Source organism: Melospiza georgiana, chromosome 8, assembly GCF_028018845.1.
Source record: "Melospiza georgiana isolate bMelGeo1 chromosome 8, bMelGeo1.pri, whole genome shotgun sequence".
NCBI lineage: Eukaryota > Metazoa > Chordata > Aves > Passeriformes > Passerellidae > Melospiza > Melospiza georgiana.
This window is the reverse complement of record NC_080437.1, coordinates 25,166,715-25,191,717: the sequence shown is the minus strand read 5'-3', so window position 1 is coordinate 25,191,717 and position 25,003 is coordinate 25,166,715. Positions and strand designations below refer to the sequence as shown.

General features: G+C 43.0%; 1 protein-coding gene across 3 annotated transcripts; it reads right to left on the bottom strand.

The window, feature by feature from the left end:
- Positions 1-755: 755 nt before the first annotated feature.
- On the bottom strand, positions 756-24,906 carry PDCD11 (programmed cell death 11). 3 transcript variants are annotated; one of them, XM_058029475.1, is made up of 36 exons: positions 24,743-24,906; positions 23,691-23,804; positions 22,970-23,107; positions 22,511-22,678; positions 21,741-21,902; positions 21,042-21,165; positions 20,541-20,722; positions 19,906-20,013; positions 19,249-19,455; positions 18,805-18,929; positions 18,132-18,192; positions 17,299-17,445; positions 16,926-17,177; positions 16,081-16,224; positions 15,177-15,377; positions 14,460-14,630; positions 13,851-14,067; positions 12,933-13,073; positions 11,867-11,982; positions 11,173-11,693; positions 10,635-10,697; positions 10,083-10,191; positions 9,479-9,568; positions 9,045-9,147; positions 8,356-8,533; positions 7,658-7,714; positions 6,774-6,896; positions 6,365-6,487; positions 5,979-6,192; positions 5,447-5,575; positions 5,093-5,233; positions 3,767-4,017; positions 2,970-3,138; positions 2,547-2,700; positions 1,836-2,001; positions 756-1,164 (listed from the first exon to the last, which is right to left on the bottom strand). In XM_058029475.1, the coding sequence occupies exons 2-36, from the start codon at positions 23,790-23,792 to the stop codon at positions 993-995; spliced, it is 5,529 nt and encodes a 1,842-aa protein (XP_057885458.1). In that variant the 5' UTR covers positions 23,793-23,804; positions 24,743-24,906; the 3' UTR covers positions 756-992. The 3 variants fall into 3 exon arrangements, with proteins under 3 accessions (XP_057885458.1, XP_057885460.1, XP_057885459.1); XM_058029477.1 differs by having other exon boundaries at positions 5,447-5,569; XM_058029476.1 differs by having other exon boundaries at positions 23,691-23,799.
- Positions 24,907-25,003: the final 97 nt, after the last annotated feature.

Below are 25,003 nucleotides of genomic sequence, written 5' to 3'. Positions count from 1 at the left end.
TTGAGTTTAGAGTACCTACAATAAGGAAGACTCTTCAAGTTTGGTATTTCAGAGCTAGGGTCTACAGTGGGTAATCACATCTGTTTGCATATCCTGTTTTCCCCTTGCCTCGAGTTCTTCCTCTGTAAAACACTGGGCTGATCATATCCACATCTCAGTGGAAAGTTAGAGGAATACAGAATTGTAAGGTTAAGGACCATAAGGCACTGACATCAGTGACAGCTTTTTCAAGTACCCATAACACTGGCTTTTTCCAAGCAGGTTACATTGGGATGTTTTTTTTTTTCAGCACAGAAAAAACACTTTTTTTTTTACTTCAGCGATTTCTCTTAAGAGAAAATGACTACTGAAAATCACTATTGTTTCTGTCATCAATCCCTAGCAACTTGCTACAACAGATGGCTGCCCAGAGAGGTTGTGAAGTCTCCATTCTTGGGAAAATCAAAACCAAACTGGAAGTGAACCTGAGCAACCTAGTCTTGCTGATCATTGATTTGAGCAGGACCTTGAAGATCATCATCAAGAGGTTCCTTCCAGCTTCAGCTATGCCCACCATCCAGTGTTGCTCTGCCAATTTCTAGAGCACAAAGGCACTTGAGATAAATCTTTGGAAGTGTTAATTCATCCAAAAGACAAGAATCTTCTCTGCCATCTTAACAGTGAGAAAAATCAAATTGTAAGACATTACTGTACTTAAAAGCAGCATGTCATAACTGCAGCATTTACCAAGGAAAATAAAACAGGTATGGCTGATGTTTCTTTTGATTATAAAACAGTTTATATTTAAAAACATGTCATCAACAGGATTATTTGTAACTTCTGGACAAAGCTGCAAACATTTATCAAATATTTTCATTTGTTTGTTCTTTCCAATTGGTCACATACCAATATTCTCCAGAAACTGTCCATGGACAGTCACAGCAGAACTCCACAGTCCTCAGTTCCCACACTGCATGGAAAGCTAAGTCTCTCTGCTTTCACTTGCACCACACTTAGGTGTCAGCAAGGGAACTCTTGGTCTCCACATACTCAAGTGCTGCTCTTTTAACAGCCAGGACACGTTCTTCTGTACCAAATTTCTTCTCATAATCCAGGTAGCGTTTGAAGAAGAATTTCATCTTCTTTGGTGCCAAGCTCAGGTGTATCACCCTCTCAAAGATGTCTCTGCAAGAAACCAAAGTGATTCAAATCATGTTTGTGACAGCACTCAATATAGGCCCTGTACCACGTCTTTTAACAAAGAGCAGAAAGTCTGGGGGGAAACATTCAGGGGAAATTGCTGCGAAGCACTGGTGCTGGAAGAAAGAGATTCCTGACAATTGGCCAAAATCTCGAAGTAGAAGCCTTCTACTTGCTTGCTGAACACTAAGGCTGCTGGTCAACTCAAACAAAAGATCCAGACACTGCATTGGACCATGGATTCATTAAGTGGATGTGGGAAATTACTTCATTTTTTCACCTCTCAGGAAAAGAAACGGAAAAAATATGTTTTTCCATTTTTATGTTACAAAGATTGATTATTCAAGATTGATCTCACCCTTCAGATATAAGGCAATCCCTGCAGAAGGACAGGGACAGGTGAACCTCAGAGCAAGGCTTCTATTTCTGTCATGCAGGCCACAACTTACAAAACAGTTCCCCTCTGCCCTATGGAACTTTTTGGAGTCTCCTCAGTCCCAGCAAGAATAAGCACTTCCACACGTCCCAGTTTTGGGGAAAAAAAAATCCCTTTTTTCTGCTGTGGGAAGCCCTATACAACCTCACACTGCAGAGTACCTCTGCTCTTCTTTTCAGGTGTGTTCTGCCCCTTCCCAGCCTGCTGCACCACAGCTCACCGGATTTCCTTCTGGCTGCCATGCTTGATCATGATGTCCATGTAGATGGACCAAATGTCTGTCCTCTTGGGATAGCTGCTGAGGGTGCTCTCAAAGAGGGCCTTGGCATGTTCTGTGTCCCCAGAATGGAATTCCAGCTGTGCAAACCTTGAAATGACATCCACATCTGGGAAAAGTAATGACATGTTAGAGTATCACAGCAATTCTCTTCCACGTGATCAAACAGGAGTGAGAATTACAGAGGCAGGCACAGACAGCACCATCTCTACCCAGAGACAAAAGATTCTGTTGTAAAGAGGTTCTGGACTGAGGTGGGATCAAAGTGGGACACAGAAGGGTCACAGTTCACTTCCCATTTCAGCTGTCTTGGAAGAGGAAGGTTTATTTTTATATTCATTGTGTATCATGCAGCACCCATGGGCAGTCCCAGAAACCTGAGCTTAGACCAAGTGAACTTTTCTAGAGGGCTGTAAAACTCAAAGCTGCCTTTGATTTGGGTGCTTTGTTTTTGTGCATCACAGTAAATTCTATTTGGTGCCTTTAGCAGAGGTGCATTTAGCAGTGACATCCAGCTTGAAAGTTCCCCACCCTGAGAGTCAGCTGGCTGCACTTTTCACTTACTACAAATGCTGTCACAGGCAGAGATATCAGAGAGCAGCCCATCCCCTGCCTACATTAAGGCCCACACTAAGGCTGGGGCAGAGAGCTTACGTTCTTTGGTGGGCAGAGCCTTGAGAGCACGCTCCAGAAGCCTGTGTGTAGCCTCAGCCTGGCCTTGCTTCAGGAGGAAAGAGGCAAATTTCAGCCACACGGATTTCTCCTGACGAAAACGCTTCAGCATGGTGTGGTACAATTCTTCTGCTTGCTGGAAGGACAGAGCTGGGTTACATCACACATTCATAACAAAGCTTTGTAGGTTTAAGACTTTAATTCTTAGGCTGGGTGTCTCTGAACATTATGACATAAAAGCAAGCATCAATACATCCTTGCCCACTGTCAATCACAACCATTAATTCCAGTTAAGAACAGGACAGGCCCAACATCTGACAGCTGGAAGCTTACACAGCCAGCACTTGCAGTTTACTGGCATGCCTGAATGGGATACATGCCAGGGATCTGCTTGCACTGTCTTACCTTGTACTTCTCAGAACTGGCATAGATGTCACACAGATGCTGGAAGACTTTCAGAGGCTCATTGTATTGAACTGCTCTCTCAAAGACCTTCATCAGTGTCTCCTCAGTACCATACATGTTCTCCAAGTTCAGCAGAGCTACCCAGACGTTCAGCTTCTCCTGTTCTTCCCTTAAAGCAGATGTCAACAAGAATATTCAGCCTTTCGCCAACCTTCACCAGGTTTTTGCAAACTAACCTACACAGAGTGACTGACTTTTAGCAGGCCTCCAGGACAAGAAACAGGACACACTGCTCCTTGAAACATGATTTTTGAAATAGAGCACAGCAGTTGATTCACACTACAGTCTTTATCATTGTTGTTTCTAATTAAAAACCAGAAGGTTGAGTCAAGAAATCACAATATACTTAACCATGCAGTAGAGATGATTTAAAGTACAGCCCTATGGCAAAAACAACAGGAGTTTCACCATTTGTGTCATGTTTTGATTCAAGGACATCACTGGCAGCATTATGCTCTTCCAAACTCTTCTGACTGCCCAGAAGAATGTCTGTGCACTCAGCGACACCTTCAGCAGCTCCTGAGCTCATGACCTGCAGCAGGTCAGTGGTGGTGACTCAAGCCAGACCTTCAAAGGGCCAGCTGACAGTTGCTACCATTTAATCCTTCTGAGCTCACTAAAACAGACTCTGTCACTCCACACACAGACTCATACTGATAATATCAATGTTCTTTCACCACAACTACCCCATCATGATTTATTCTTTGGGGCATAGAGAGTCAAAGCTCCATTATTACCTGAAACTGATTGTCTTAAGTGCTCTCTCTGCCACAGCTCTGGCCTTCTCAATCTCTGTGGCCTGGAGGTGGAAAGCCATGTACTGCAGCCAGAGGATGGAGCTGTTGGGACTGCCCAGCACCAGGCGGTCGAAGTCATCGGCGGACTGGGGCTGCCGGCTCGGGTCCATGAGAGCCGCCTCCACTTTGCAAAGCTCCTTCTCCTTCTTCTGCTTCTCCAGCTCCTTCTCCTTCTTTGTTCGTTTCTTTAGCTGAAAGAGCAAAACAGGAGGACTGAGGAAGGGCAGGCACTTCATGGGGGAATAGGCAGGTCCAGCTAAAGCACAGCCAGACTTCAGTATGTCCAAGGCTAAGCAGTTTCCACAGGAAGAGGTGAGGCCAACTGTTTAAAAGAGGATAAAAATGATAAACACCCCCCACCCCTTCTTACACAGCTCACACCTCAAAGAAGAGCAGCACTACATGAAATTCTTTTTTTAAAAATGAAATTCATTGAGGGACCAAATAGTTTGCTAGTCTGGCACGCCCGCTGCAGGATCCACACTTTGTCCTTCCCTCTCATTCTTACATCTTTACCCTCCAGGCCACTCCTCACCATCACCTTCCTACACTCTGTAAAAATCTGACACAATTTCTCCCCATGTACAACTGGGGTGTGTTGCTGGATCACTAGGGGGACTCAGGTCTAAATTTGGAACTCACAGTGCCATAGTTCTCTGCCTTGTTACCTTGGGCAATAAAGCATCAGCCATGCATTGCCTTTACAGAGGTGAGTTTGAGGGACAGGGGAAATCCTGAAGAGCAAACATGAAAGGAGTTCATGAGCTTGTTTCTGATTTTGCGGAATTGCTCTCACCGGAAAACCTTTCTAAAGGTTATAGCATAAAAGAAGATTCTTTTTTGGTGCTTTTTGGTGTTTTGCTAAATAAGAGGACTATAACTTGAAAGGTTTTTCACCTCCAGGTTTTTCTGTACATTTATGCCACTCAGGAAAGTAAGAAACAGAGCTGACATTTAATAAAAAAAGTTTTGTGTTCATGAAAACATTTGTTTGACTCTAAATACTTATTTATTTAACATGTCAACATGAGAAAACCTGTTTTTCATGCAGCCATGCTAAAATTGGGCCTTTTCTCCTCTGCTTCAGAGGTACCTGCTATTGAAGTCAGTGATCAAAATAACTGAACAAGTTCTGTGTCAGCTGCCAAAGACGTTCTCTTGTGTTAAAAGGCTTTGCTACAGGGCAGACAGACATGCAAATACCAAAACATCACATTACAGCCACTGTGTGGTGTCTCCTGTGCAGACAATACAATTACACAGTACCTTGGACTGCACATCCTCCTCCTCCTCGCTCTCTGAGCTCTCTTCCTTCTGATCCAGCACAGGTATATCCATTGCATTGTCTTCATCCCAGGTGAAGCCCATGGAGACTTGCAGCCTGGGAGCTTCACCAGGCTTTCTTACCTGTTTGGAGGAAGACAGAAAATGCCCTGGGTTTTAATTTCAAGTTTTTTAACTGGGATCAGACAACTGCTCTTTGCTTGTGGCATCTCTCCATTCAGTACTATTGACTTCTTGTACTTTTAAAGTTAAACTTTACACATAAAGTTAAACTTGACACATATCAATAGGGCTAGAAGGTCATTTCAGGCTCATGTTCTCCTCCAAACTTCTCACCGTAGATTTCTTTTTAGCTGCCTCTTCCTCCTGGTCATCCTCTTCCTCCTCACGGTAATACACCTCAATTCCACTGTCATTTTCATCTGCTGGGCAGATCTTCCTCTTCTTTGGCTTTGCCTCCTGCAACTGGAAATGAGTGGATGGTCAAGGGCAACAACTGTGATAATCTTAAAGGCAATTCTGATCACAAAGTAAAGAGCCAGGCAGCAGAGAGAGGGCGATACCCTGGCACAGCATCCCCCTCTACCCTCTCAGCCAACAGACAGAGGAGAATAAACCCACACTCATCTACATGGAGTGCAAAGACCAAAGGGACAGGAAACACAGCTGAGCTGTTATCTCAGCTAGCTCCCATCCAAAAGGAATAGTTTTTGATCTCTGTAATCTCCAATGCAATTTAACCTTTTTTTTCCTAGTCTGTATAATTTTTCAGCCTTATCCTTCTGGGATGAGACTGGGATTTTCCCAGTCACTTCAGTATTTGAACTAACAAAGTCCTTTAGCATATCCTGTGCAATCACACCCATACCTGACCACTTTCATCATTTCCTCTTCTCCTTTTTTTCTTCAGCTTAGGCTCTTCTCCTTTTTTCTCATCATCTGTCTCTCTTTTCTCTTCCTCTGTTTTTTTCTCTTCCTCTGCTCCATATTGTGGTAGGCCTAGGGATTCAGGCAAGACACTTGGCATCCCAGTGTCCTCAGGCAGGAGAGAGAGCTCAATATGTTTTTCTTTTCTATTTACCCTGTGGTGCATCGCCAGGAGTAGAAGGACAGAAGAATAAGAAAAAAATGAGAGCATTTACAATGACTGCAAGGATCTGAACTTCTTTTAAACCTTCCTGTCTTTTATCCTCCTTCTTTCCATCCTCTCCTCTCTTCTAATTCATAGTTCCTTTTAAAGAACATTGGACCTACCCAAGTACTTTGGCAGTGAGCAGTTTTCCTTCAGGCAGGTACTTTTCATATAAGGAATGTTTCTGTACAAAGTATGGGGAAACATTCTGGAACAGAATTCGGCCCAGGAGAGAAGTGGACAATCTGAGAAGAGGAAGAAAACCAAAAATAAGTATTCTACAGCAGGAGGAAAGAAAAATAAAGTGCATTTGTGGCACCATCAGTTCTATAAAGTGTCTCACTAACTTTCCCTACTTTAATTTCACAGGCTCAGCACAGTATCCATGACATTTTGATTCCCACAAATAATTCATTTTGCAACCTCACGTTATACCAGAGACCATCCCCAAACAAGATTCCACAATTGTACACTCAAAATAAGTTCTCCAAGACTCATCATTTGCCAGAATAACTTTCTCAGGTTACTCACCCAAAGAATACACCTGATGGAGTGATTGATTTGACATAGCCTCTCACTAGCTGGCCTTTTTTAACATCCTTAATACTTGTTATTTCAATATCCTCCACTTTGCTGTTTATCTTTGGATTTAGCCTAAAAGAAAAGACAGGTTAGAAGTTAAAGCACTCATCTGAATAATTCACATTCCGCTCTGGACAGCAGAAAATACATCAGTATTAACAACAGCTAGTACTCTCTGAAAACCACATTGGATCAGAGGCACCCTTCTGTTTATTGAAATGTACTAATGGACTACCTGCATCTCTGCCAAGCTCTACTTAGCATTAGGGAATACACATGCTGCTGCAAACAGAGCCAAACACATCAGCCTGGCTTTCTCCAACACTAAGAAAATGAGGAGAGCAAAATGCTGTCTGAAATTTTGCACAGCATTTGCTTGGTATTTTCCCCACTTATTTCTAAGATACCTAATTCCACACTTTTGTTCCATAAGGAAGACAAAGCAAGAGGCTCAGTTTTAAGAGACATTTTGGGCTAAGTCTATTATTTAATCAAAACTGTTAAAATCCAGCTGAACATTGAAACATAACATGCTTGTATTGCAAATTCAGTGGCAGAACTTTCTTCCCAAATAAGCAAACAAAAAAGATAAGGCAGGCCTAGAAACTGTAACAAACAGAAATTAAATCTGAACCCACTAGAGCAGCTTTATGTTAAGTGTTTGCTGATTCACAGGAAAAAAAATCTTTCTGAAGTAGGAACAAGTATCACACCTTACAAAAATGCATTTCTTTTAACACTTCTCACTGATCTTCCCAAACAAATCACAAGTGTATCTCATGATCATTTTTTTCACTAGTAGGAGATTAACCGACTAGAGGCATGACACATACCGGGACTGCCGGAGAGACAACTGGATTTTACCATTCTCATTGGAGAGGATGTAGCACCTGCATGGCAGAGGTGGGGGAGAAAACAGAAAGGTTTTTTACACACTAAAATAAGCCATAGGTGGAAAATAAATATTTGCAGTAGCAGAAAAAGAAACACTCTGTTCCTTTAAGGACTTTCTATCTAATACAAACCAGCATGACACAACAGTTCATAAAACTACATAAAGGACTTTTGAAACATGTCTACTTGATTTACTCAGTCTCTACTGCCAGTACAAAAGAGTTAAAGATTGTTACACCTGAAATCACTTGGCCTGTTGCACTCTCCAACATTCCCAAAAAGTATGTGAAGCAGGGAAATGCAATTGCTTGTGAAAATGTAGAAACAACTCAATTGCCAAACAGCCCACAGAACCACTGCAAAGCTGGGATGCCTGGATACCCTTAGCCCCATCAGCACCTTAGCTAACAGAGTAATTACTCTCAAAAAGACAGGCCATGAAGGCAGCTGAAAAGGGGTTTCTTCATAAATGAAAACTACAAGACTTTCACCCAAGCCTTTACAAGGGAAGCATCACTTCTTAGCCCCAGACTGACCTTATGGTCTGGCACTACCTCAAGACAGTAAAAAGCCTGTCACTGAAGGAGGATATTTCTAAGCCTTGCAGCTTGAAGGAACAAGGAAGACAATTACTGACCTGACAATCTTGCCAATTTTGAAGTTCCCCAGAGGATCCTCTGTGTAAGTATCATTCAGGTGAAAGAGGCTGACTCTGCCAGCTTTCCCATCTGGCAGTGCAATGGTCAAGCCAACATGTGGAGTCACCTTTGTTACCATGCCTACAGAGATGGTATCCTGCTCCAGTGACTGAATTCCTGGAAAAGGTGGAGGGAAAGGGCTTGATAATACTTCAAAATATGAAGCAAGAGGTAGTAAGTTAGTGTAGCTAATTTTAGTTGCCTAGTCACATATCAAACCCACAAACTTTTGGTAAGGTGCAGTCTCTGCAATCTCTGTTCGCAGCCATGTTTGCCTTGGTAGCCCAGACAAATGTAACCCTTAGTTGCACAATTCCCATATCCAGAGTAACTGACAAATGTTGATAAATGTACCACCTCTCATCTGAGATTAGAAAGGAATATGTTCAGAAGGGCTTAGATAAGGGCTCAGTCTGAGACACTAGGAAAGTGATTCTTTATTCTAGAGATCTGACTTCGCTTGTCTTAGATGCTGCTACATCTAGGTCAGGGTCCCAGGGGTCAGTTCTGTTCTACAGAGAGGCACAGCTCGGCTCTGGAGTGGAACATCATCTGAGGGGTCAATGCAGGCCCAACTCTGAGCAAAGCATCACATGTGGTGGGGTCCTGCTGTTAAGGCTCACAATACCTGTGAGTGACAAGCAGAGGCATGTTTCACTGGCATCTGTTCCAGTCACTGTAGCTGATATTGCCTGGCCACTTTTAAAGCTCTTTTCTGGATGTTTTAAGACCTGAAATAAAAGACATATTTACACTTATTTCCAGAAAGGAAGCTTTGCACAACTCTGACAGTGTTTCCTCTATGAACCTTTACACTTCCTATAAACACCTTTGATGTGCAGTTGACTGATAGCTCAGCACTGCTTCAATGGCTCTGCTATCCTGAACTGAACCACCTACAGGCACAGTACTTGCTTGTCAGCAAGGGGCAGCAATGCCTAAAGGGCAAAGCACTGGGATATGAGTTCACATGGACATCAGAAAGGTCTGCAGCCATTACTTGTGGCCAAGCATATGGAAAAAAAAAGTGTGTGTACAGCTCACCAGTAACAGTGTCCTTACCTTGGTGTTCAGAGACAGCAGCAGGTGAGGAACTCTTCCTCGAATGTCAGGGGCAACTTCCACCTCCAGCCAGTTTTTGAGCATGTTATACTAAAAAGACACCAAATAAGAGTGTCATGAAGACATGAGACCCCAAGCGTGAGACCTTAGAGGAAAGAAAAACTTTCTCTGGCAGGAATTTTTCACTAATTTTTAAGGCTAAAAAGAACTAGCCCAGCTTGGCTTCTGCACCAAGCAAGAATGGTGGTTTGGATTCTGTTCTTAGAAGCACAACACTGCAGTGGTTCACAGGCAAGTGCACACAGGGGATCAGCAGTGAGTGTACTTTGTGCTGGTGGCATACTCCAAGGCCATTGTACTACAGCCTGCTGGCAACAAACAGGCATGTCAAAGAGGACAAGTCAGCCTGACTCCACCAAGTACCAAAAATTTTTGTTTCCTTCCTCTACCTTCCCTGTAAGAAGGGGACTGCAGTTGCCACAGGCCACTCTCACAGTTAATGAGGACCACAGTCTTCAATATTTAGGTCTGAGCTAAGGCCCCCCAAGGTCACACCCACTTGCTGTCTCCCCCAGCACACGTTCTAAGAAGACTCTGAGCACACCTTCTTTATAAAACAGGTGACTGTCTGTCCAGCATCATAGAGTCCAAGTTTCTTGAGGGAACCTTCTTCTTTAAGGTTCAGCATTGCTGTGAATTCCCCTTCTTGTTCACTGTTTGCAAAAGAAGAAAGAGGACATCAGTACAACAGCTTTGGTCTAAAGATGAAGATGGAAGTTAGAAACCATGGGAATGTGGTGAGCTGGTACTACTGTGACAATGTCTTTCACCCCTCCCCAGTTGCATTTTTTCTGCCAGGAATTAATTCTTCCCTGATCATAAGAGGAAATCTTTCTGACAGAAATAGACACGAGAGAGTCCAGATTGGCAGAACCTGAAGCCAAAAGGACAATCAAAGGAAATCGTGTGCTAGGAGAGCACTGTGATATTTAACACAGCTAAGGACAAGAGAGAGTAAGAGGCCTTGCTTCACTGCACTACATGTGGAGGTCCTTGCTCACAGCCAGCTCCTTCATGAATGAGGTACAAGGGATAGAACATCCAAGGATACAAGATCTGTAAAGCATGTGCAGACAGCACAAAGGCCAACACTTACCTTGGTCGAATGCTGAGCTCTGGAATGGATTGTGTGAAGTGTGGATGGGTGATTGGCAGGCACCTAAAGAAGAGGAAAAGGATCAAAGTTTCTCATGATCTCCCCAGGCCCACATTTAATGCCTCTGTACTAGCAAAAAAAAAACCAGGTGCAAGCCCTCTAAAACTGCAAGAGCTTTCCAATTCCAATCAATTCTTCCTATCACTACTGCAGTAGCAATTTAGGCAACCAAAATACCCCAGCACATTTAGTCCCTGGGGCCTGTATTTAAGGTTTCAACAGGATCTTAAAAGTTTAGACATCTTTTTTTCTTGCAATCTATACTCTAGATTAATACAGTGGCACAGGTAGAAAGCTTATTTACTGAAAGCTGGATCTGGGATAGAATATAATAGCAGATTTCCTCAAGCCTCAACTAGTCCAGCAAAGGCAGCTGTAACAGCATCTGTTCAGAGGGCCTAGATGACCTGAATTGAAACACAAACTGTTTCATCCTTTGCATTTCTCCAGAAGCAAAACCATGTACATGTCTTCCCACCTGTGAGTATTCACATCTCTGCCTCCAATGACTCGAGCAGTCACTTTCTGTCCAGCTTTCAGAGTGGAAGTAGGAAAAGAGCCTATGGGCACTTCATCCAGGATCCGGGACGCATGGATTGAACCTGTCAGCTTGTCATCAATGGCAACAGTGACGTGGGTGGGTTTGACAGATTTGACGGTACCGGTGACAACATCCCCCGGGGACAGCGAGTGTTTCACAGCAGGCAGCATCTCCTCCAGGGCTGTCTCTGACTCGTTCCGCACCCTCACAAAAACATTCTTCTTGGCTGGGCCCTGTACTGCTAACAAGACCCCGTGCTTGTTCTCCTTCACGGATTTTAAGGTGGCAGAGATTGTCTGTCCCACCCTGAGTTTCTCCGAGTCGAAGCGGAAGGTGTCGTTGAGGTGGCAGGCGATGGGCACAGCTGCCAGCTGGCCTGTTTCCGGCAGAGACACGATGGCAAAGTGCTCTGTGATGTGCTGCACCACCACGGAGTGCTGCGAGTTCTCTCGGAGCCGCTAGACAGAAATGGACAGACAGAGTGACTTCCCCTGCTGAGATCTGGATTCCCTCCACTCTCTACCTCCCACAGCTCTAAAAGGGGAAACAGCCACTCTTGAAATTTATTAATCAGCTACAGTTTGCCTGACAAGCAGAAACACACCAACCCAAATACTGAACACATACTCACTCGCTTGGGCCTTTGCTTTAACAGTTCTTCCCGAAGAGAAACAAACACTTCAGATGTGAGGGCATCCACATGAAGAACCAATGCCTTCCTTTTCTCACCAGGAGCAATATTTTTGTCTACAAATGAGAATAAGGAGATTATATCCTGATGACAATGAAGAATTCTGAGCAACTGTGATATAGCTACACGACAAACATGAAATGTTTAATTCCTGAAGACCAAAGACTGCTCAATTACTATTGTTTCTGAACCAAACTAGTACTAAACATATAATAAGTCTATTTAAGAGCAGATTCTTCTAACGTCACTGGCAATGAGGAAAAAAAAGAGAGCTTTCTATTTGGAAAAAGTCTGATCTTTCTTGGAAAAACGAAGTTGATTTTCTGAAGACACTACTCTTAAATAATAAAGACAAGGCTGACTAAAAACAAGGTCAAGATAATATAAAAAAGATTTTCCCAAAATTTGCACAAAACGATCATCAGTCTATCTGTTTGCTAAGGAAAAGAAAAAAGAAATCCTTCTGATACAGAAGTGCTGGGGTTATTACTTCTGCTGAAGTTAGAAGTTTATCTTGCTTTCTCTGGTTTATTCATTACTTCAGCAAATATATGTTTGGTTTTGCACAATATGACACTTTAATTTTTTAATTGGAAAATTATGGTCCTGTTTTAAAGTCATTGATTTTTCAAGTAAAACTGGCAGCAATTTCAGATAGGTATTCCTTGGAGTATACTCTTTCTAAAGGGAGAAGAAAAAAACAAAGAAAGCTGGAGCTTGTATTCATACTTGTCTCTATACAGTTTGGTTCAACTAAGGATCTCTGAGCACAAACTAGATGCCCAAAATATGAGACAAAATTAACAGAGACACAGGGAGGTTTATATCATATTTTCTGAATCACACAAATGGGCCAGCAAGACATTGGGAAACTTAACTACTCTTCAAGGCCATCCCTACTCTAATCAGACTTCTCCCTATTAGTTTCTCATCAGCAGAATCCATTTAAGGAGAGGTTTCAAAGTACAAGACTGAAAACTAACATAAGCAAAGGAAAGACCCTCACCTCCCAAATGGTAGCGGGTGGCGGTTACAGTCAGGCCTGTGACAGAGCTGCCACTGAACAGTGCTGAGCCATCCTCCCTCACATCCTGCACGACCAGATGCACCCTCTTACCAGGCACCAACTCACAAACGCTGGGCTCTCCTAAATAAAGGAAAGAAAAAGTGGGAAATCAGTTTTACTTATGTTGTTTCTTCACAAAACCAAGACAAGCCTTCACATTTAATCAGTGGTATATGAAGCATTAATCTACCTTCATAAGGGAAAACAAAGCCTAGGCTCATGAACCTGTAGAACTACAAAGTAAATTCTAATAGTTAATCAAAGCAGAAACCCTTTTGTGATATTAAGGACCTAATAATTTTAGAGAGAATATTTTCCCATCTTATATGAACACACCCAGCATTGCATTTGGAAAAACATGAAAGCAAAACAGATTAACACTAGAAGTACAAAACAGACCAGGCACTTCACAATTACAGAAAACAAACATTAAAAAGTACTGGATATAGGAAGAATCTAAAAAGACAAAGTCAGAATTTGACAAAAACACTAGAAAAACAGCATGTGAGAAAACCCCTGCTGGAGGACCTATAATGCATGTAGGTAAATCTATTTGAACAAACTCACCCTCATGTGAGTACTGTGTTTGGGTTATCACAAGCACTTCACCCAAAATCAATGCAAGAGGCTTAGGAGACTTCAATGAAAAGAACAATTCCTTTGGCTTGTTCCAGGTTTACTTACAAAAAGCCTCTTGACATGGCACACACATCTTTTTTCTAGTAAGCTACTTTGGGAAGTGAAGTCTTTGCTTAAACTGAACTTTCTTCACGTAAATGTTTTTCTTTTCTTTTTCCTCTAGTGCACCTTTTTTTTTTTTGACCTGATACCCTTTAGCAGAACATTCCCAATCTTTACCTCTTTTCAGCAAGTCCCTGATTTCTTTCAGCTCCTTGAAATACTGATTCAGGAGGCCAAAGCTCTCTGCAGCAGAATCTCCTGAGCTGCACTCAGACACCTTCAGATTGAGGAGCACACGCTGCTTCTCCTCATCAATGCTCATCACCTTTGCAATCACAGTCTGTCCCACCACAAAGTGGTCCTTGGTGTCTGTCACAAACTTGTCACTCATGCTCTGTGCAAAGGAAACAGAGGGCAAGGTTACTGAGCACAGCTGATACTGACCAACCACCCACAGAGCTGTTCAGCAGGGTTTGAGTTACGACTTCATGTAAATGCATAAGAGAAATTAACAAAGACTAAGAAAAACCCATCAATTAAAATTAATTACTGAGATCACATGAAATCCTTGTTGAAGCTTAAGCTCACTTGACTGAAGTGCTTCATTTAATTTTGGAAGTAATTTAAAAGGCAAACCTAAACCCTTTTACCCTGCAGCAGGAAGCTGTGCAAATGTAGGGCCTGCAGCCCAGTTGCTCCCTACTTGTTACTGTACCTTTACTAAAACCATGTTTCAAGCAGCCTGGTCACACACATGCTGCTTACTGAAGAGGAGGCACTGCTTACCACTTTAGGTGCCAGTCCTGTCACACCAAAAGGGAACTCCACAAACACTCCAAAGGGCATCACATTCCTCACATAACCAGTTAAGAGCATCCCAGGCTGGATTTCAGAGAAGCTTCTCACAACTTGCTCCTCCTGTACAGCAGAAATCACTGCAGACTTTCTACTCAAGATCTGAACAAGCAGTTAAGAAAAATGGGAAAAGGTGAATGAAAACAGCACCATGCCAAGCAAATCTCTCAGTGCTGTTAACTATTGGGCTAAAGCACTTGCTGCAAGTTAGAGACTACAGGAGTGCTAAATGCTGTAATTCCAATTTCTGTCTTGGTCTCCCTTCACAAAAATTTAGCAACTCATGTCTCTTAAACTGCTCAGCGTTAAAGATATATGATTCATAGCAGCAGAAATATCAACTTCCTAACAATTCAGTTCAGATTTTTGATATAAAAACAGCAAATTTTTTCCTAAGGTTGTGATAAGCTTAACAGCCCAGAAGCTGGTTGAGAAAACAAGTCAGCTCACAACCTAATTCTGAAGAGATTTTAGCCCCAGCTGAGCCTCACTTCTAGAACAATTCCTCTTTAAAGTATCATTAGCATGACAGGCACTTCCACTTCACACTAGCTACAGTATTCTTATTTTTGTTGCAGATTCTCTGGAATGCTGAGAGACACCTCCTTCCCCACACTTTGTTTGCCAGGTTGAGGTGGCAAAGGATACAATGTGCTCTCCCTTGTCACTTAGATACAGAACTCTGGGCAGGACATCTCCCTCTTGAAGACAGTGCCACAGGAGCTTGGAGGTAGCAACAAAGTCAGAGAGGTGCAGCATGGGGATCCAGGCTACCACATTGTCTTCATCTTCTACGATGGAAACTTCTAAACCATTATCTTTCTTCTTCAAGATTTTCACATCAACCATCTGAAAAGAGAACAAGTACAGTGATATAAAATTCCAAGTGTTTTTTAACTCCTATCTTTTGATGCACAGGGGATGGGATGTGATGTGTTGCAGGGGATCTGACATTGCCTCCCAGCTATACATGAAAAATTCTCACATCAACAGGGCTGAGCTAAGAAGCATGGCAACACTGCAGGTAAAATAAAAACTAATTCTCAGCTCCCAGAGAAATAAAGAGCTGGAAACATTCTCTTGGTTGTGACTTTTCATTTGAAGGGTGAAGGGAGTGATTTCATCAAGACTAGAACTGTCCTGTTCCTGCATTAGCAATATCTGCAGGGAGTTGGAAACTGTTCATTGCAAAAACAGAGAAACACTTCAAATTTCTCTAAAGCTGTTCTTTTCCAGAGAGCAAAAGCAGCTGGTTTTGGAGCAAGAAAATCAGCAGCATCCAGAAAATAAAAAAAGAGGATTCCACCTTTGGAGTAGGAGCACTAATTGGTACCTCCAGAGGGACTTTCCTGGTATTCCTTTATCCTGACCTCTGAAAACTGAGATACCATTTTTGATCCAGGAGGTCAACCACACAGTAAGAAATGTACATTTAATACTAGTTCCTGATCACTGTAAGCTTCCTTGAAGCAAAGTTGTTCAAAGTGATACCAAATCATATGGAAAATGAGTAGGAAAAGGCTAAAAAGGAATCAGCCACTAAATCCAATACCTCTCCTAGTTGGTACTTCATTTCCTGTTTCTCCTTTGGAGTACATTTCCATTTGTCCTCGGGGCCAGGCTTGCTTGATAATCTGAAGGACAACAAGAGTCTTTCCTGCTGAGGCTCACATTTTAAGACCATTACTTTAAGAACCTGCAGGGAAAAAAAATTTATAAAACACAAGTTAAGTTCAGCTGACCCTCCTCAGTTTGCTACCACCTATAAAAGAAGACAGGGACATACACAGTACACTTTTCTCTCACACCTGAGGATAGCAGGCCAGTGCTAGAACTTAACAAGTTCAACCACAGACAAATGTCCTTCTGATCACACAGAGGGAAAACAGAAGTATATAATCATTAAATGATCTTCTGAAAGTATGTACGAGGTCTGTAGCAGAGTTGAGAATAAAATCCAGATCTGCAGTCAGAAATTCTGACTAGAAAATTACCTTTCTCCTAAGCCAACCAAAAAATAACAAGATTAAAGACAAAGAAAAGCACCAGAAAAAATAATGAAGAGGGCTGAGATCTCTGTAACTTTGCCCACAACAAAAACCAGAACTGTGAATAACACAGTTTCTAAAGTGCCTGTAATTTGAAACCAGCAGGATAACCAGAGTAACACTGAGGCAAAAAACATTATCCTTATGATTCTGTCATAAAAGTTTTAACTTCCAAAGAAAAGCTGCCCTTTTAACAGCCTACCCTGTTTCAATGGAGCACAACTAATAAAGTGAAAGGACATAAACATCTCCTGGTGTAGCTGGTCCCTCAGGAAAATCTACATTGAAGCCAACTGCAGATTTCTCTTTCACATTAAAACACGTGACACAGCAGAGGTAGATTAATTACCTGGCCTTCATAGAAGACTTTATCTGGACAAGATATGGGTTCTGAGCCCAGCTCATTCTTGGGTACCAGACCTTTGACATCATTGTAGAACTTCACAATGCAGCCAAACTCCCTTGCACACACTACAAAGCCATGTGTGATCAGGCCTGGCTTTGCATCTTCATAATTTGAGAGGATTGGAAGCTTTGACTGGACGAGACTTTTCTTTAGAGTAAGGATCAGCTTCTTTCCTCCAGGATTGCACTCTAGCACCTGCAAGAATGGAGTACAGAGGTTCAAAAAGCATGTCTGTCCTTGCCTGATCAATTCAGCTGCTACATACTCAGAAGAGAAAAGTGCAAAGCAGCTGAAGACCCTGTCTGGCAGCTCTCACCCGACACTTGACTTCATCTCCTATGCTGAACTTCTTCTCAGGCTGCTTCAGGATCACATCAGAGAGATGGAGGGATGGCACAAGTCCTCTAATCCCATCAGCCACTTTCACCTGCATCCCAATGGGCTTTAGAGAGAGCACTTTGCCCTAGGAGCCAAAATAGGGGAAAACATTGGTAAACTCAGCACGAAAAGCAGACTGTGGTCATGTAGGAAACAGCCAAGACACTACAACACCTACAGTCACCAAATCTAATCACATTCAAAAATAAGTAATCTTAGATCAAACTACATTCCACCCAACTAATCTGACCCTTTAACTTTTATATACTTCATCACGTTGTTGTACAGCTTGTGCAGCTTCTTTTCTTTAAGCACAGGCTACTTCTGCAAAATCCCTATTGATGCCAGCAAACTAGAATTGTTTCCAGAGACATATCCAATACAGCCATGATTCAGACATAAAAATCATAATGAGTAACTTTCTGCCCAACAGTTCACTATCATTGTTCAACCATGAACTTTTACTTTGACTACATGACTGCAAGGCAAGTTTTCATTTCTTTCACTCAAGTCTTTCTAAAATACACTTATGGCAACAAATAAATGACTGACCATAGATAAAATTTGATTGCCTTTGCCACATCATGAATAAAAACATGAACAAAATGGAAAGAGTATTACATTCTATTAATCAAGTCCTGCAAGAGAAGGTTTTTCTCATTTTCATCTCACTAGTCTGGATCAGAAGTTGGACACACTGATTAGGCAGGAGTGCACATTGGCAAGATCACTGTTTGAAGTATAACATGCTCAGGTCCTTCAGAAGCTCACCTGCACCACATCACCTGTGTGGATATCCTGGTACTGCAGAAACTGTGCTTCAATAATCTGGCTAGAGAAGAGACACAAAGAGACCAGTGAGTCATCTTGAAGGAAACTCAGGATAAGACAAGACAGTCCCATCTCTGACTTGTCCCAAATATCCATTATTCCATACATTGCCCAGTGTTCTACAACTCCAGAGCTGTGTTTTACTCCAACTGACCAATCTCCCAAAACAGCTCTTAGGACATAAAATTTAGGGAGGTTCACCATGCTCCATTCCAGGTGACAGTCACACAGTTATGGCCCCATGATAGGAGAACCCATTATCTGCTTTGCTTAAAGCCACAAAGTTGGAAGTACTAAGAGTGACTTCATAATACAAATGAGCTGCAAGATCAAGGCTCGATTTCCTGCTGAGCCATGGTCCTCTGACACAATCATGGCAGAACTAATTTAGCCTCCTTGTGCCTCAGCTCACCAACAATACTGATGGTGTCCCAATTCCACAGAGTATGGGGAGTATGTGCAGGATGCCCAGACAACCTGATGTGCCACACCATAGATACAAGTCAAAAACCCCAAATGGCAAATTCCAGTCCGGCAAAGCAGTGTAATTTTCCACTCTCAAACACCTTTCTAATTCTTCAACCAGTTTTCTGGAAGACTCGGTCATACTCACTTCTTCAGAGATACAATACACATCTCATCCATCAGGCTGTAGTCAATGATCCGACATTTATGTTTGCAACCTTCCTTAAATGCTTCAGGTTTAAAGGATTTTCTGGTTTTTGAAAGATGCTTCAACTAGAAAAGAAGGAATAACAAGTGAGTATTTGGAAAGTGGAAGCACTGATATGGGCCTTAGGTTGAAGTGCCAGCATCTGACAAATCTGTTCCTTACATTCCCTTTGTGCAGGTTTCACCAGCTCTTCCACAACAACCCTCCTACATTTAAATTCAAACAAGGGGATGTATCATTTAACAAACACCTCGCATGCTATCTTAATTTTACTGTATTGCCTCACAAAGAGGATAAAGGCAAAAAATCAAACCCTCTCCCAGCCCCCTTTCCCAGCAGGCTAAGTTAGATATGGAGGACTTGCCTCACCAGCCTGGCACTTACCCGTGCAAATGCCAGAGTGCCATCATCAAGCTCAAAGATGGCCCCAAACTGTTTGTAGAAGGCTTTCAGGGTGGCCTCCTCCAGCACAGCCCCCATGAGCTGCCCGGGGAGCTGCCGTGGGGCTCCCCCGGCGTGCAGGAAGGGCGGGCGCAGCGTGAGCCGCACCGCGCGCGACGTGGGGTGTACGGACAGCACACAGGCCTTCACCTGGAACACAGAGTGCTCACTGAACAAAAGGGGAAAAGGCACCTCACTCGTGCTCATGGACATTCTGCTTGCTACCTCAACTCTCTGTCCACATGCAAGCATTTTCCAGTATTGCTGCTAAGACATCACTCGCTTCTAACAGCCTCACCAAGGAGGGATTTTTGCTTTTGTCTGTTTTTTATGGACTAGGCTGGTATCAATGCAGGGAGGGGAACATGACCACACAAGTCATGTTTCTATCCCTTGCAATTCTCCAGACTTCCCACATAAGTCTTCCAGGAATGGCTTTGTTCTTTACAGCTTCAAAGCAGTCACAATAGTAATTCAAGTAAAAGACATGAAAGATGCTATCGGACTTAAAATTTCAGAGATAACTCCTCAGAAATATTGGAGAAGGTAAGAGATGTTGTAAGCAACATAACAACTCCAGGCATCCTCCACCCTCCTTACCACTTGATCTGGAGAATAGCTGATGGATTTCTCTGGGTCCATGTGCATGAAATCCACAATGCCAGTGAAGTAAGACAGAAAAGTCAGTTTCAACCCAAGTGGGGCCACCTAGAAAGGGGAACGAAAAGATGCCAAAAAAATTTCCACACTCAATTTTCATGCAGCACAGAGAGCAATTCACACATTTCAAAAAATGGCACTGTCAGTGTTAATCAACAAGCACATCACAAGAGACAGAAAAACTGCTAACAATTCTGCTTTGCACACTGTTGAAAAAACAATCCTTCTGGTTTTTTTTATAATGCTGTGTGTACTCTGAAGACTACTGCTATCCTGCTGAATACTTTAGCAGTAAAGGCCAGAAAACACAAAATAAATCCTGTTCTGCTTCAAACTCCATCAGCAGCTCCAGCCTGAAGCCTTTATACTCAGGGCATCACAACCAGAACTGAGATCAGACCTCAGGTGAACGCAGTAGAGGGAAGTGTCCAGCAGATTACGTTTGCTACTGCTAAATAATTGAGACCAACCAGAAATTTTCCAGGTCATAAACTCTCATCTCTGCTTCACCTGTTTCTTACCTTCAACAACGTTCAAAAGACCAACCCAACAAAAGCAACTCAAACCAAGCTTACCTTCTGCACTCGAGCTTTCACCACCAGCCCTGGCAATAAATTAGAGAGTGCCCAGTTCTGTCGCTCTGTGGCAATGGATGCAGCCACCTCTGATCGATCGATGGACAAACAGATAACCCTGCCCTCATTCTTCACTTCCACAACCAGGCAGTTCAGGTTCTGGCCTATTTTCAAGTCAGGCCCTACAAAGATAAGTCACAGCATAAAACCTCTTGCAGGAACACTCAGTATTTCCTCCCACTCATTCCAAAGATTTTACAGAGTTCCCTCTCAATCTGTGTGAAGTTTACTGCAGCAGGAACACAGTCTGTCAGATCACAGGCTGAAACACAAAGGTTTGCTGCAGACCAGCCACAAAACTGCTGTTTGCAGCAACCTGCAAAGACTCCACCTTGACCCAATCCCACCAAGGTGCACTAACACCACAGATATAATAAACTCTAACCTCTGTCATTCTCCACCTCCATTTTAACCATCAGATTCTCCTGCACTGCTTCTTACCTTTCTTGGCTGCTTTGATGTAATTTTTGGCTTTCTGATGAGGCAGGAAAGCATGAGTTCCAGTGACACCAATATCTATGAGGTAGCCATGGTCCTCTACACTCAACACAGAACCAGAGAGCAGCTGTTGGGAGAAAAGCACTGCAACTCAGCAATGTAATGAAACAGCTGGGTCTTTAATGAATGAACATATGGTAAGAGATTCACCACCCAAGTACTCTCTTGTTTTGAATGGACCGAGAACTGAGCTTTTCAGAGCAAGAATTACATTCTTTCTTATTACACAGCTCACCTAGCAGTGAGGACTTCACTCTACTTTTATCTAGCTATACACATAAGGAGCTCACAAACAAGTAGAAAATAATTGTGATGCTCAAGAATAGCAGGTGTATATAATAATACAGCTGAAAACACAAAACAAAAAACCAAGCACCTCTGCAAGCCATGTTATATATTACTCTCTGTAAGAATTAAAAAGAAACCTACTCAGAAAGAAATCTTTAAATAACTTGGCCATATTGAAACAGAATAAAGTTAGTTAATTTCATGAATGACAACCTGGAGACAAGAACTAAACCCACGCTCTCCTCACAGATCATTTCCATGGTGGGAGCAGCTCCACATTCTGCCCTGATCCCATGTAAGGACAAATTGAAATGTAAGAGCCCAGAGAGGCTTTGACAGACCCAGACAACTTACCATGCCTGCTGCTAGTGCTGTAGAGTTCAGGCCCTTGTTGACCTTCTTGGGGTCAATCGATAACTTGACACTGCGGCGTCCATCGTCACTTTTCTCAATGCTGGTCACGATGCACCTGACCAGTGTCCCTGGAGAAAACAGGTCTGGGAGAGAATTCAGCTCCTGCCCAGCAACATGATCAACAGAGAAACATACAACTTTTACAATGGTAAATAACATAAGGCTAGAATTTGTTATTGAAGCAGATTTTGAAAACAAAAACCCATAAGAAAGTCCTGTTTCTCTGTCAACACTTCAGGAACAGGCAGGAAATGCCACAAACACCAGGATTCCAACAGAGAGGCAGGGATGACACTATGTCATGTCCGCAAGACTGAGAGGCTTTGCTTAAAAACACTCTGTGGGCTGGAGTCAGGAGAGTGCAGCTGAGGAAACATCTACAGAGCCAACAGTGACCATAACCCAGCCTCCCCCTTCAGCAGGGAAAAACACCACCAGCAAAGGGGTAGTGATAATCCCACATTCCACAACACCTTGGGAAAACTTAGGCACTGTGGACACCAGACAGACAGGGTACCTGATTATTTCATTTTATTTTATTCTAGCAGTCAGCTGTTACCAGGAAATTGCAAAGTTTGCTTGGAAAACCAAGTTCCTAACCAAGGTTAGTCAATGCCAGGCTCCTAAGCAATACCTCAGGGTTGCTTCTGAGGTATTAACAACACTCTGTAGCTCCAAGCACAAATCACAGCCCCAGTCCCAGGTCTCACCTCCAGGACTTCTCCCTGGGCCACCTGCTTGGTGAGCAGGTTGCTGTAGGCATCGCTGATCTGCGTGACCGGCACAAACCCGGAGAGGCCGTTGGGCAAACTGATGGTGAGCTCGTAGTCACTGACCTCTTTGATACAGCCAAGGAGCAGCATGCCCTCACTGAGTGCCTGGGAGAGCAGGAAAAATAGCACACTATGGGTATCTTGGCAAGTCAGTCATAACAGGGGGATAGGCAGGTTAAGTTCTGTACTGGATCTCAGATGTATTTGGCAGTTTAGGGAGGAAAACCAGGAAAAATAGCATATTATGGGTATCTTGGCAAGTCCATAAGAGGGGGAAAAGCAGGTAAATTCTGTATTGGATCTCAGATGTATTTGGCAGTTTAGGTAAGAAAAACATGCCATTTTTATATAGCCCAGCAAAGAGAGGCACACAAAATCAAACATTTATGCACCAACCTCAATTGTGAGTGGTCCAATATTCATAACATCGTCTTTAACAGCAGCTTTAACAGTTTTGTCTGCCTTGAACCTTTTCGGCTTTTCTTGATCCTTCTGGCTTCTTTTTCTTTTCTGGGATTTTTCTTCATGTTGAACCTAAAGCAGATTATAAGCACAGAAGGTTAAAAAATAAAAGTGGACAAAAAACCAAATTTTGCGCTATGGCAGAACTCTGCTGCCATGAATAAAATACTGATTTAGACAAAAAAAAAGAGAAGCATCTTGCTAACTGCTGCCTGTCTACATGCAAGTCTTCCAAAGCACCTCCTTTGGGCTGAGGCTGATCATTTATAAGGCTGAATCGAGGCTGATCATTTATAAAGCTCAGTCTTGGGAACAGAAAAGAGAGGTGCAAGAGATCTGCACCACACTCTGCTATCAGAAAGACCAACTTAGCCTGCATCCAGTAACACCAGGCTCACCATGCAGCACCTTGGGATGAGATGCTTGTGGGAAGTTTAAAAGCTACAGCCTGATCAATAATTCTGACTGAACTTTCTCAGTCATCATATTCAAGATGTAACAGGTATCAGAGATCAGGAGGATGGGATGTCAACAGACATCTGTTTTTGGGAGGCCCTTCTGAAGTTTACCGTAGAAGTAACAGGTAGAGAGGGCTGGAGTCAAATTCTGACAGTGCAAGAGCTCTGACAAATTAACCAAGAGCATGCAAACCTACATCAAACAAATTGTCCCGCTCTGACTTTGGCTTGGGTGTTTTTCCCTCTGCAGGTTTCTTCTGGATGCCTCCTCGAGGAAAGTTTTCTTCCATGGATGCCATGATTGCACTGCTCTGGGACAAATGACAAAGCAGAAATGAAACATGCAGTTATTGTGCTTGTTCCTCACAAATACTGAGGTGATATGAGTGAACTACCCCTAAAATAAGAAAGACTTTGGATGGCTGCTCTAGCTAGTCAGGGACAAAACAGAAACTCACATCCAAATGGATTTAACACTTGACTACAATGAAGTGTTGCAATGGTCATACTATATATAAATGCATATTATATAAAATATGCACATCCATAACACTTTTTACTACTGCACAGTTCCACTGAAGTATTACAGTATTAATTTTTAAGGCACTTCGATACATCACACATATATTCCTAAAACTGCTTTAACCATATGTTGCCCAAACTAGTCTGTATTATATTCAGTGGCTGAATTTACCAGCCTCAGTCATCAAGGAGAAAGCTGTGAGCAACACACTAGATAAGCTTGGCCTGCATTTTTACTTTTTGAACGCTAGTTATTAATTAATTACTTATGATTAATATGACTTGCTACCTCTTTGTCTAAGCCATAAGTATACATATAAAAAATAGGTGCTTAACCTTACTATTTCAATCAATAAACAACACCTTGCTTATTAGGATGTAATTCTCTTCTTACTACCACTAATATATAAGAATAAGTAAAAGTAGTTGCAAGTCATACCTTGCAAGTTGCAAGTAATTATTATTGCTTATGGCGTTTATATTATTCCTTACACCATTGCTTATTATTAGCCAACAGTACTTCTACAAAAAACAGCGCTGAACCCCTATGCTGTCAAACTTCAGGCAAGCTGTTAGACACACAAAGCTTCTTTAAATGGAAAGCACACGATAAAGCGAAAGTCGTCAAGGCACGCTTCACCTCGGGGCTCGCTGGGGAACACACACACACGTCCCACGGCAAGCAACCGAGCCGGCCCCGCTGGAGCGGGCAGGGCTGGCATCTTACCTGCCCGGGGCCGCTGCCAGGGGGAAGCGCGGGATGGGGACGGTTCCCGGACGGGGATCGGGATCGTTCCCGGACGGGGATCGGGATCGTTCCCGGGACGGGGATCGGGATCGTTGCCGGGATCGTTCCCGGACGGGGACGCGCGCACGGCAGCGGGAGGCGCACGCGGCGCCGGCCGGAAGCGGCACACGGGGCTGAGGGCAAAGAGCGCCCGGAAGTGGCGCAGCCGCGCCTCAGGGGGAGGGGGCGGGGTCAGGCTGC

Coding starts and splice junctions, on each gene's coding strand:
- PDCD11 (XM_058029475.1), bottom strand. CDS start 23,792: ATGGCATCCATGGAAGAAAACTTTCCTCGAGGAGGCATCCAGAAGAAA. Junction 23,108..23,690: donor AGCGGGACAATTTGTTTGAT/GTAGGTTTGCAT, acceptor AATCTGCTTTAG/GTTCAACATGAAGAAAAATC. Junction 6,193..6,364: donor CTCACTGCCAAAGTACTTGG/GTAGGTCCAATG, acceptor GATGCACCACAG/GGTAAATAGAAAAGAAAAAC.